Source organism: Oncorhynchus kisutch, linkage group LG1 (assembly GCF_002021735.2).
Source record: "Oncorhynchus kisutch isolate 150728-3 linkage group LG1, Okis_V2, whole genome shotgun sequence".
NCBI lineage: Eukaryota > Metazoa > Chordata > Actinopteri > Salmoniformes > Salmonidae > Oncorhynchus > Oncorhynchus kisutch.
The window spans coordinates 76,215,311-76,227,309 of NC_034174.2; the positions used below are offsets into that span (position 1 = coordinate 76,215,311).

General features: G+C 42.1%; 1 protein-coding gene and 1 long non-coding RNA gene across 2 annotated transcripts; both read left to right on the forward strand.

Annotated features, from left to right (window-relative positions):
* Positions 1-1,978: 1,978 nt before the first annotated feature.
* Positions 1,979-5,849, forward strand: LOC109879014 (uncharacterized). The gene is made up of 3 exons (XR_002253461.2): positions 1,979-2,954; positions 3,798-3,881; positions 4,073-5,849. It is a non-coding gene; the product is annotated as an uncharacterized LOC109879014 (long non-coding RNA).
* A 523-nt stretch (positions 5,850-6,372) lies between these two features.
* LOC109879016 (cyclic AMP-dependent transcription factor ATF-4-like) lies at positions 6,373-11,791 on the forward strand. Its single transcript, XM_031833580.1, has 3 exons — positions 6,373-6,570; positions 8,752-9,279; positions 9,910-11,791. Exons 2-3 carry the CDS (start codon positions 8,898-8,900, stop codon positions 10,902-10,904), a joined length of 1,377 nt encoding a protein of 458 aa, XP_031689440.1. The 5' UTR covers positions 6,373-6,570; positions 8,752-8,897; the 3' UTR covers positions 10,905-11,791.
* The last annotated feature ends 208 nt before the right edge of the window (positions 11,792-11,999 follow it).

An 11,999-nucleotide genomic window follows, 5' to 3' on the forward strand; every position in this document is an offset into this window, starting at 1 on the left:
ATATCAAGCCGTTCTATAACAATGCTTAACTCTGATGCCTTATAGAAAGGAGATAAAACATTTTTTTAAACTTTACTATTCTGTCCCTAATCATTTAGCTTTTCTCTTTCTGAAAATATGTTTGTTTAAAACCAGGCAGCTTTTAGGGAAGCAATTCTGTTTGGTTATACAACGGAAGAGTAGCCAGCAGTTTAAGTTGACCGTTTTCTGTGAGCTTTTGTCTGTGTGGAAAGGTAACTTTTTAAAGTGCCATAAGGATGTCTAAAATGTAATTATGTTTGTCTCACCTAGGGTGGCAGAGATTCCCGGGCATTAGTGATTTTATCAATGTAATCAGATTGAAAATATTAGGCTATATTATTGACATTGAACTGATTATATAGCCTATTAACGAGATGTATTACAAATGGTGTTTAATTTGTAGCCTAGGCCTATTAAATTGAGCTACTGTTCTGTTCCTTCTGACTTTTAGCTGAGAAAAAGAATGTCTCGCCTTGGGCGGCAGCACGTCCAGGACCGGCCCTGGGCATGATCATGTTGTGGCTCAAGTTAATGAAGTAGGACGTTTGATACCCTCCGAAATGTAGATCCAAGCACACAAAATAATAATGATATTTTATTGTGAGTGGAGAGAGGAAGTGTGTGAGAGAAACTGTGCTTTGTGACAAGACAAATCTCCAGGGAAGTTCAGACAGGAGTGTAGTTGTACATCTGTGATGGCAAAGGTAAGGGCCTTTTTTGTATTTGTCTGTGGAGTTTTGTGTCTCTGAGTCTGGTATGATTTAGCCCTTGATGCATATCCTCAAATGGATGAGCAGACTTCATGAACGTTTCTTTTGTTCAATAAGTACATACGTTTTTGTTCAATAAGTACATACGTTTTTGTTCAATAAGTACATACGTTTTTGTTCAATAAGTACATACGTTTTTGTTCAATAAGTACATACGTTTTTGTTCAATAAGTACATACGTTTTTGTTCAATAAGTACATACGTTTTTGTTCAATAAGTACATACGTTTTTGTTCAATAAGTACATACGTTTTTGTTCAATAAGTACATACGTTTTTGTTCAATAAGTACATACGTTTTTGTTCAATAAGTACATACGTTTTTGCCCCAACATACTTTATTATTAGGGATTACTTAGGGATTTATGTCAAACCTTGTATTGACTACATTAACCAAACACAAATTAATGCATTGCAAAAATAATACAATTGGTTTTTTTTTTACAAGTAGGAACCTGTGTTTTGTCATGACATGATGCCTGATTATAATGCTGCATTTTTAGCCTTATATTTAAATTTAAATTGAAGCAATTGTCTGAGTATGTTGCTGCACAATCTGACATAAGAATAGGACAGTCTGATCAAAAAGCTTTAAATGAAGGTTAAATCACGACATGTCATATGATGGTGCAAAACACAAGGACGAATTTAAGACTTGTGTGTGACACTGTCAGAGTGAAAGTGAAAAGGATACAAGGCATTATTAATCATTAATTCCAAGTTGCACAACTCCACAGCCTAAATGTGTCTTGACTCTTATCCAAATGGATAGACAGGCAACATCCAGGGTTCTTCCTCCACTGTAAAAGACAAATAAAGCATGTACAGAAAGCAGATTATCAACTGTCATCAAGCACACCTGGGTCGGAAAATATGATGCCTTCCTCAATAGCAGCCAGCGAATTCTACTAGATGAAAAGACAAAATTAGTATGACATCCTGGCATTTGAAACATACTCAATTCGATGTGGGACATACAATAACATGTTACAATTCCGCATACCCCAAAACACTACTATTTAGAACTCAACTACAGTTATTCAGCAGGTGCTTCATCTCTGTCCGGCTCCTTACTATTCACCGTTATAAACATGACAGTATCGATTTAAAGAAGTATGTACACAAGTATTTGCTTTTAACCTTTCCACCGTAGCTACTTTTTGAGTGTGTGGCAGATTCACCACCCCCCCCCCCCCCACAGCCTCCACCTCTGGTGCGCCACTCCAGGAACATCTATATGGGCAAGCCTGAGGAGAGTGATCCCCAGAGGAGATGGCGCTGTGGTCCTCTCCCTCAGTCTCACTTGGCCCAGGGGTTGGTGGAGGCAGAGTAAGATTGGATTCAACCATTGTCAACATACTGTACATCAAGTTGAATTCCTTTATACCAGGGGTTGGTGGAGGCAGTAAGATTGGATTCAACCATTGTCAACATACTGTACATCAAGTTGAATTCCTTCATAACAGGGGTTGGTGGAGGCAGTAAGATTGGATTCAACCATTGTCAACATACTGTACATCAAGTTGAATTCCTTTTATACCAGGGGTTGGTGGAGGCAGTAAGATTGGATTCAACCATTGTCAACATACTGTACATCAAGTTGAATTCCTTTATACCAGGGGTTGGTGGAGGCAGTAAGATTGGATTCAACCATTGTCAACATACTGTACATCAAGTTGAATTCCTTCATACCAGGGGTTGGTGGAGGCAGTAAGATTGGATTCAACCATTGTCAACATACTGTACATCAAGTTGAATTTCTTTATACCAGGGGTTGGTGGAGGCAGTAAGATTGGATTCAACCATTGTCAACATACTGTACATCAAGTTGAATTCCTTTATACCAGGGGTTGGTGGAGGCAGTAAGATTGGATTCAACCATTGTCAACATACTGTACATCAAGTTGAATTCCTTTATATTTGAACTGCAGTTTTAACTATGACATGACTTACCTGACTTTATCCTCTTGGCCCCCTGGAGAGCATAGGACATCCACCATGGTTCCCGACCTCCCTCTTCTCTGAGTCCTATGGTGGGAAATATACATTGACTTGAGTTCTCCAGAGAACTCCAGACACAGTTCAGAAGTGGCCTCCTATTGGCCCAGCAGAAGTTGTCTGTGAGAAGTCATCTTGAAATCACTGTGACTGAAATGGTCAAGAAGGTATCTTGCCACAACACACTATTCTCTTCCATTTTCTCTCATATATATATATATATATATATATATATATATATATATATATATATATATACACACATACATATCTATCCATATTGGAGTGAATCTTAACTTCCCCTGAAGTCAAATGTTCACGTTGTCTCCCATTAACATCAACGCAGTGCTATGTAGTAAAAATTCGACTTGAGTGGAAGTTAGGATTTGCCTCAGAAAATGCACTCTCTGAAAATGACTTGCATTACATTGACGGAGAGGAGTCCAACCTTCCACTCTCTGAAAATGACTTGCATTACATTGACGGAGAGGAGTCCAACCTTCCACTCTCTGAAAATGACTTGCATTACATTGACGGAGAGGAGTCCAACCTTCCACTCTCTGAAAATGACTTGCATTACATTGACGGAGAGGAGTCCAATCTTCCACTCTATGAAAATGTTTTGGTTATGCAGGAATCTCGTATGGTGAGACAGACAGAGAAAAGAGATGTTTAACGCTAAGCTTAAATCCAATGAACAACCCAAATAACACTAACAGTAATCCATATGCAATCTGTACGTATGTACACAGGGAGCATTTACACATTGTACTGTATACTAAGAATGACAGAGTACAACAGTAGATAGATATATTACAGTGAGCTATGTCAAGAATCAGTTTATAATAAATATGTGGTGAGTGTATAAACAGTAACTACAATGCAATGTACAGCAGTAGAAATATTAGAATGAGCTATATGAAGAATACAGTATTTAATCACAACACTAATGTATTACCAATACTGTAATAACTGTTTTCCCGAGCTGTACATTGTTTTGTTTTTTCCAGTTTGGGTCGCCTGCTGTCGTTGACAGAGAGGAGTCCAATCACCCTCTTTATGAAGAGGTTTTGGTTACGCAGGAAACGCGTACGGTGAGACAACTTTCTCAGTTTTAGCATTTATGTATCTGAAGGACTTTGCACTGCATTATCTGTTGTGTATGACTTTATTGATGATATATTTAGGCAGATTATTTCTTTAATTGTGTTTTTATATGATATAACACAACATGTTAAGAATGTTTCTGCATATGTACCAAGATGATCAAATAAACCTTAACCAGGGTGGCCAAAGTGACAGGAGTGGGTAGCTCCAGTGCCATAGAGGCCAGACGTAAGGCATCGGGGGTGCTCCAAGGCTTTGCTCTGGGCATGGATATCTACTTCACGAAGCAAGAGGATGCTCCAAGGCTTCGCTCTGGGCATGGATATCTACTTCACGAAGCAAGAGGATGCTCCAAGGCTTCGCTCTGGGCATGGATATCTACTTCACGAAGCAAGAGGATGGTCCAAGGCTTCGCTCTGGGCATGGATATCTACTTCACGAAGCAAGAGGATGGTCCAAAGCTGAAGAAAGGACTGAAGTACAAGTTTGGGGAAAAAGAAACGCAAAGTGTCTCAGCAGCTGAATGAAGGGCTGGATGAAGTGTTCGAGGCCAAAGACAAGCTAGCGGAAAATAATCTCTTCCTCTGAGGTGGAGGAGACGGAGAAAGAGGATGAGGAGCCAAATCAATGTTTATTTGTAAGGTGAAAATAATATAGGGTGTAAACTGTACAGTGAAATTCTTACTTGGAAGCTCTCAACATTCCAGTAACATTACACTTTGTCAAAAATATTAGCAATAAAAAAAGTCATACAAAATATGTAGGAAAATAAACCATTTTTGGTTATTTTATTCTGATCTGTTCTATTCTGTCCTATAATGTTTTATTCTATTAATAGTTGAGATTGTCTGTGAATAAGAAGGCATGATGAGGTTGTTAATCATGGTTTGTCAGGACTCTTGACAGCTGCTTTTCCAGATGTAGATATTTTTACTAATAACTTCAACAAATGCACCACTCGATTGACTCAATATGTAATAAACAAATAACCTTGAATTCATTATATATACATCTCCGTCAACAAAATTGAGAGACAATATTTTTGCTCAAACTATATTTTTTTCAAATGATCTTTCTAAAGAACCATTTCTATATTGTCACGTATACCAAACATTAGGAACCTATTCCTAATATTCAGTTGCACCCCCCCCCCCCCCCCCCCCCCCTTTCACTCCCAGAACAGCCTCAATTCGTTGGGGCATGGGCTCTACAAGGTGTTGAAAGCGTTCCACAGGGATGCTGGCCCATGTTGACTCCAATGTTTCTCACGGTTGTGTCAAGTTGACTGGATGTCCTTTGGGTAGTGGACCATTCCTGATACACACGGGAAACTGTTGAGCGTGAAAAACCCAGCAGTGTTGCAGTTCTTGATACAAACCAGTGTGCCTGTCTTGCCCATTTCCCCCTCTGAATGGTATACATACACAATCCATGTCTCAATTGTCTCTAGGCTTAAAAATCCATCTTTATTCTGTCTCCTCCCCTTCATCTACACTGAAGTGAATTTAACAAGTGACATCAATAAGGGATCATGGCTCTTACCTGGATTTAACTAGTCAGTCTGTGATGGAAATAACAGGTGTTCTTAATGTTTTGTATACTCAGTGTATATCTGTACTATACATTTGTTGTTAAAAATGTCAAATAAATTGACATTTTTATTTTTACTACCCACTAGACCCTGACTTTGAATACCACTGGTCAAATGGAACCGTAACATTGTCTGTTTCTCAAATGGCACCATATAGGGCTGTGGTCAAAAGTAGTGCACTACATGGGGAATAGGGTACTAGTTTGATGTACCATAGACAATGGAGAACTCAGTGACCTCCACTACTTCTTTATTTGGCTTTTCAACCACCAGGTGGAGAGATTGGACATGTATTCATTATAATGTAATAATGAGTTGTCATCAGAATATAACTAAACCATATCTGTTTATAAAATTGAAATTAAGTTACCACAATTTTCGTTTTCATCTGTTGATTAGTTACCGTTGATTAGTCTTCAGTTAAGTTAATAAAGACACTCGAATCATTGAGGACAAATAATCTTTGGAAAAGAGACTCCTCTCTACCATAAGTAATGAGTGTATTAAGACTGAAAAACAATTATTTGATCACTTTAGACAAGTTATAATACATTTTGATCGATCTTAGATTGACTTTTATCTAACTTTGTGAAGTAGTCTACTATACACATTGCAGTCCTTCGTTTTGTGGTCAACAAGTTTCACGTAATCAAACGTAATACACTGGCCTTTTTAGATTGGAAATACAAGTTACCTATGTAAACATGAATTTCCTCTTCAATCTTAATTCAATGTATACATGTTAATTTGACCTACATTTCGTCGGTTACACTATGGCCCTGGACCTATTTATTTCCAACGAGCGGAATAACGATCTAAACCAATCAGAGGCAGTAACGGGTTCGGAGTGATACACCACAGCGCTGTTTGACGGAAGGATACACTTGGGTGTGATGCGGGACTATAAATATTCATGTGACCTCGTTCGACCGTTGTTTCTCTGTGACATTCAACGTTATTTCGTAGCATTCCGAGCGCTCAGTTCTCCTTCGCAAAATGGCAGTTTAACGTGCAGCGGCTTATCCAGCAGCGGCAACAACCCGGCAGTGCAACGGTCAAGCACTGGCTTTTTTACGCAAAATGGCGTAAGTAAAAATTATACATATTTCTTCTCAGAAAATGTAAAGTCAGTCACATGTCAGCTGTCGGGCAGGTGTGGCTGGCAAGCAGGCTTGGGAAGTTGTTGTTAGCGTTCTAGCTAGCTAACTCTACAATACAATAGCTTATACTGTTTGCTAACTTTACTTCAGATATTTGATATGTCAGACTGTCAGCTAGATTTGGGCTGTCTTTGGCACCTACCCAGCTGTGGAAATAGTTACCCGTATCAACTGTCTGCCTGAAATAACCAACGTTAGACAGCATATGCTAACGTTATTCAGTGTCGGCGTTTCAGTGCCTTTCAACAAAGTGACAATAAAACCACGTGGATCCCGTGCCATCTTACAGTGGGCCATTTTTAAACCGATATCTACGTCATAACTAATCAACTACCCCCTTCTCATGTTGAATAACAATCTTGTTATGATTTTTAACCAATGTTATTAAACCCAGGCTCATACATGGATGAAGTTACTATGCCAGACATGGCAACGTGGCACTTTCAAAATGGCGTACTTTGGTCCTCTCGCTTTCTACTTTCCTTTCATGACCAGATGGTTGTTGTGAAAATGGCGGTATCCTCACCCTCCCCTCTCCGTTTCCATAGTGAGTCAGCGAGGAGGCGGTGTTACCGGTCACATCATGACCAAATTAGGCAACGTTATCCCGTGGCGGTGGGCGGGGAGTTTACCAGCAATGACGGAATTTCCACTGAAGTATTAGACCAGAATATCTCGTACTATTTTGTGAAATACATGAATGCGTTTTAGGATATATTAAGTCAAAAGTTATTGACTCGACTTGTTCCTTTAGCACTTAGTTGAACAAATGGCCTCAAATTTACCAGGAAACGACCGAATGTTACCGTTGACTAGGTCACTAGGACATAACTTCAGATACCACAGGTTTTATAAGATATCTCTAGCAGACTGTTTTAATGTATATTTCCCAGACGCATACTTCCTCTTAAAATACTTCCTCCTAACACTGGGGCATTTGTTTATTTGTCCCTACCTTGGTGGGTGGGAGGAGTTTGAACCGGTGCATTCGTTGAGCCAGATGCCCTGCTCAGTCCAACTGTGAAGCCAGCTCAAAACAACAGTGACATAAATAAGCATGTGTAGGATTCTGTGTTTTCACATGCAAAGTGATTGCTTTTGATAAATGGTGCATCTGCCTTCAAAGTGAAAACTAGTTAAATATTTATTAAATGGAGAAGCGATGTATGTTTCTGGAAGACACACCATGCTGCCTTTGACAACATGACAGCAGCGCAGATTATTGTTTGATTTGTCAAGGGCGCTCCTCCCTCCCCACTTTCGCGCGACGTGAAGGACTATTCCCCGGTTCAACCCAGGCCGGCGTAAATGAACTTCCTCGATGGATGTTACAATGAGGGTAGTCAATGAGTAGCACCATTTAACTGACACCATATATTGATATGATTACCTATCCCTCAAAACAATGACATGTGGCGAAGAGATTCTTGAAGAACGATCTGACCTTAAAGGCCATGTACTCTTATAATCTCCACCCCTCAGATCCGGGTTCCTCTCTAGGTTTCTTCCTAGGTTCCTTCCTTTCTAGGGAGTTTTTCCTAGCCACCGTGCTTCTATATCTTTATTGTTTGGGGTTTTAGGCTGGGTTTCTGTTTAAGCACTTTGTGACATCAGCTGATTTAAGAAAAGAAAGAGGCTTTATAAATAAATTTTTATTGATTGTTTTCCTTTTTATGTAGCCTAGCTATGATGGTACTTAGGCCCTGTCGGGGCGGCAGGGTAGCCTAGTGGTTAGAGCGTTGGACTAGTAACCAAAAGGTTGCAAGTTCGACTCCCCGAGCTGACAAGGTACAAATCTGTCGTTCTTCCCCTGAACAGGCAGTTAACCCACTGTTCCTAGGCCGTCATTGAAAATAAGAATTTGTTCTTAACTGACTTAACTGCCTAGTTAAATAAAGGTAAAATAAATAAACATGACATCTCACCCCTATCCCACCTTCTCTCCTACAGTATGTGTATGTCTACCGGAGAGAATGGGATATGCAAAATACATTTCTGTTGCTCATGTAGTAAATGGACCAATAAAGTAATGTTCTCTCCTCTGTGGAACTACTTGTCATACTGCAATTTGTAACCCCTATCCCTCCATCTTTCCTTTGCTTCCAGTTCTCTCAAACCAACCACCCTCAGCTCTGCTGTTGTCTACCACAGCACGATATCACCGTTCCCCCTAACGACGACAACGTCCGAAGACTCTCTGTTATCCCGTTATAGTACCCTGTTACTGTTGACAGCCACCAGAAGAAGCAGTCATGTCCCTGTTGACTTCCCAACTGGTCTTGGAGGACGTTGGGGCCCTGTTACTGGACAACTGGTTTCTGACGGCTGACCCCATGGGGCCCCGTCTGGACCAAGATGAAGAGGATGACCTACCCCCCTCTCTCTCCTCCTTCTCTCCTTCCCTCTCTCTCTCCAACTCTTCCGCCTCTTCCCTCTCTCCCTCCTCTTTGTTTAGTTTGTCTCCTTCCCCCTCCCATCTCTCGTCCTCCGACTCCCTGCCTCCATCCCCTCGTCCCTCATTCCTGGGGAGTAGCAAGGCCGGGTCCGGGGTAGAGGACCACCTGATGCCGTTGACTCCGTGGCTGGACTCCAGCGAGCTGCTCCATGCCCACATGGGAACAAATGTCTGCAGAGGTGAGAACACAGCTGAAAAGAAAACCACAACAAAAACGCACAGCTCAAGTGTTGCAAAAGACATACAAACTCCTCCTTTGTTTGCTGACTAACCCCATACGTGGTTCCATCTGTGGTGTTATCACAGCAATCCCCCACCTACGCTCTCCCCTGGGCTCGGTTTGTCATAAACAGTTGCCCGATACCAACGTGTATGGTAATCATTAACCATAGAGATCGTTAGTAACTACCGGTATTACCTGTTTGCACATCCACACGTGATGACAAGCCACCCATCACCCGAACAAACTGGTTTGTCCCATATTTCCTGGCTATTAATGTAAAACAAGACTAGTGTCAGCGGTGCTTTTCTTCCTGTTGTACAGACAGGAAACATTTTGGCAAACAATAGGGTTTTATAGTAGGGTTCCGGTATCAGCAACTTCAATGTCCCTTCAAATCATGATCAGACTGGAATATTGTCTTTCAGAGCAGGTTTTTGTTTGGGAAAGGACTTGTTTCAGAGGACCGTTTTATTTATTTATTTTTTCCGTTATCGCTGTACAATAATTATTAAAATTGTCATGTCATGAACATTGAGTATAATATGTTGTATATTTAGATGGAATTAACTTATCGCTTCTTCCCCAGATGATGCGTTTTTGGGCATGGACTGGATGGCTGAGAAGATAGACCTGAGTGACTTTGACCTGGACTCTCTGATTGGCTCCTGTTGTTCCGACGCCCCGCCCAGTTCCCCCGAGGAGCTCTTGGCCTCCCTGGAGACCCGAATGGACCTAGACCTGATGGACCCCTTCACCGCCCCAATCCCTGCCCCACACGAGGTGCTCTCCCTGGGCATCCCTCTGGCTGACCTCCCCTCCCTGGAGCTCCCTGAAGAAGAGGTAGGGGATGAGGTCAGAGGTCCTGTGGTGACGGTTCAGGATCAAGAGGTCGTGGTGAAGTCTGAGCCACAGTCTCCAGCACCCCTCTCCATGGGGTATACCCTCGAGCTGGGGAGCGAAGTGGACGTTGATGTCTTGGAAGTCAAGACCACCCACACTCCAACTACCATCATCTCTGAGCCCAGCGACAGCCTCCAGACCACCGCCCCTATCGTCCTCTCCCTCCTGCCCTCAGGCCACTTCGTGGTAGTCGTCTCCCCTAAAGAGGAGCCAACCATCCTCCCCACCTCAACCCTCTCAGCCTCCAGTAGCTGTGATGAGCAGTCTGATGACAGCGACTCCGGCATCGACTCTGTATCCGGCTCCCCTCCTCACCACCCATCTCCCTCTCCCTCCATAGCTGGGTCCTCCAGGACCAAACCTTACTCCAAACCTGAACCTGAGACTTCATCCCCCACAACCCTCAGCGGTAAGGTCAAATCAGTATCCGGGGCGCCCAAGGTCGTGGAGAAGAAGCTCAAGAAGATGGCGCAGAACAAGACTGCAGCGACACGTTACCGACAGAAGAAGAAGAGCGAACAGGAAGTGCTGAGTGCGGAGTGTTCCGAGCTGGAGCAGAGGAACCGTGAGCTGGCAGAGAAGGCTGACGGCATCAGCAGAGAGATCCAGTACCTCAGAGATCTGATGGAGGAGGTCCGCTCAGCGAAGAACAGGAAGAAGACCACTGTTAGTGTGGCGTAGTCAGTGGAAATTATGGATAGAAGGAAGGCAAAAGGGGAATGCATAGAATGAGATCCAGTACCTTGTGGAGGAGGGGCTACGTCCTGGTTATCCACCCTTCTACCAAAGTGTACGTTTGCATACTTGCTGTCTATGATGGGAAGTGTGCATTTGCATACTTTGGGAGAAGAATGGAGAAGGCAGTCTGGTAATGGCTAGAAAGATGATAGAAAAGTTGATGAGATTATTATCAGGGGGAGAAGATGCGGGACTGATTTTAGTCAGGCGGAGCATCAGTCATGCTGGTCTGTTCTGTATGAACCCTATTACAGTGTTACACTGGTATACATACACATTATTAAACACGCACAAGTGTTGTATGGTATTGTCTTGACTAGGCCATGGCTACTGCGTAGGTAGGAAAATGTAGAATTACGACAAAGACAAATTAGTATGGCCACATTTACCAAGATCCAACCCATAACCTTCCCCCAAAATACTCCAGTTTCAAAGACCAGTTACAACAACCCCCCCCCAACTGTCACCCTACTGTTACTCTTACCCCACTCACCCCTAACCTTCCCCCTTTTTTCTCGTTACCCCACTACTCTTTGACATCCTCTATGCAGCTTTAGTCCAGAAAGGGGCCTCACCCTGTGGCAGATTTTTAATTGTTACACTGAATTCCCTCTGTCACAATGTTATGTTTGTTATGTATATATCTTCACCTGAACTCTACTCTGGCTTCATCAGGGTTCTATCTAACGCTGGATAGTAGGAAACCATCCATCTACTAGACTGTCCTAGACCTAGTTGGCAACTCTAGTGTAGCTTTTAGCTACCTGTTTGTTTGGCTTGTATAAATGCTTTGCTATCGTTTACTATTAAAGCTCCTTATTGAATCTCCATCTGTTATCTTTTATTTGGATTAAGAAGTACACTATTAGTGGCAAATCTAAATGCCGTGACAAACGTACAGTGAAATTGATATGCAAGTTTAGTAAAGCACTAGTCGTGTACACATACGACTGATACCATATAAGCGTTGAATCAATTTGATCATGACTTAGCAACAGTACTCTGGTATTTTAAGCCTGTGCAACTGGAATGGCAGGT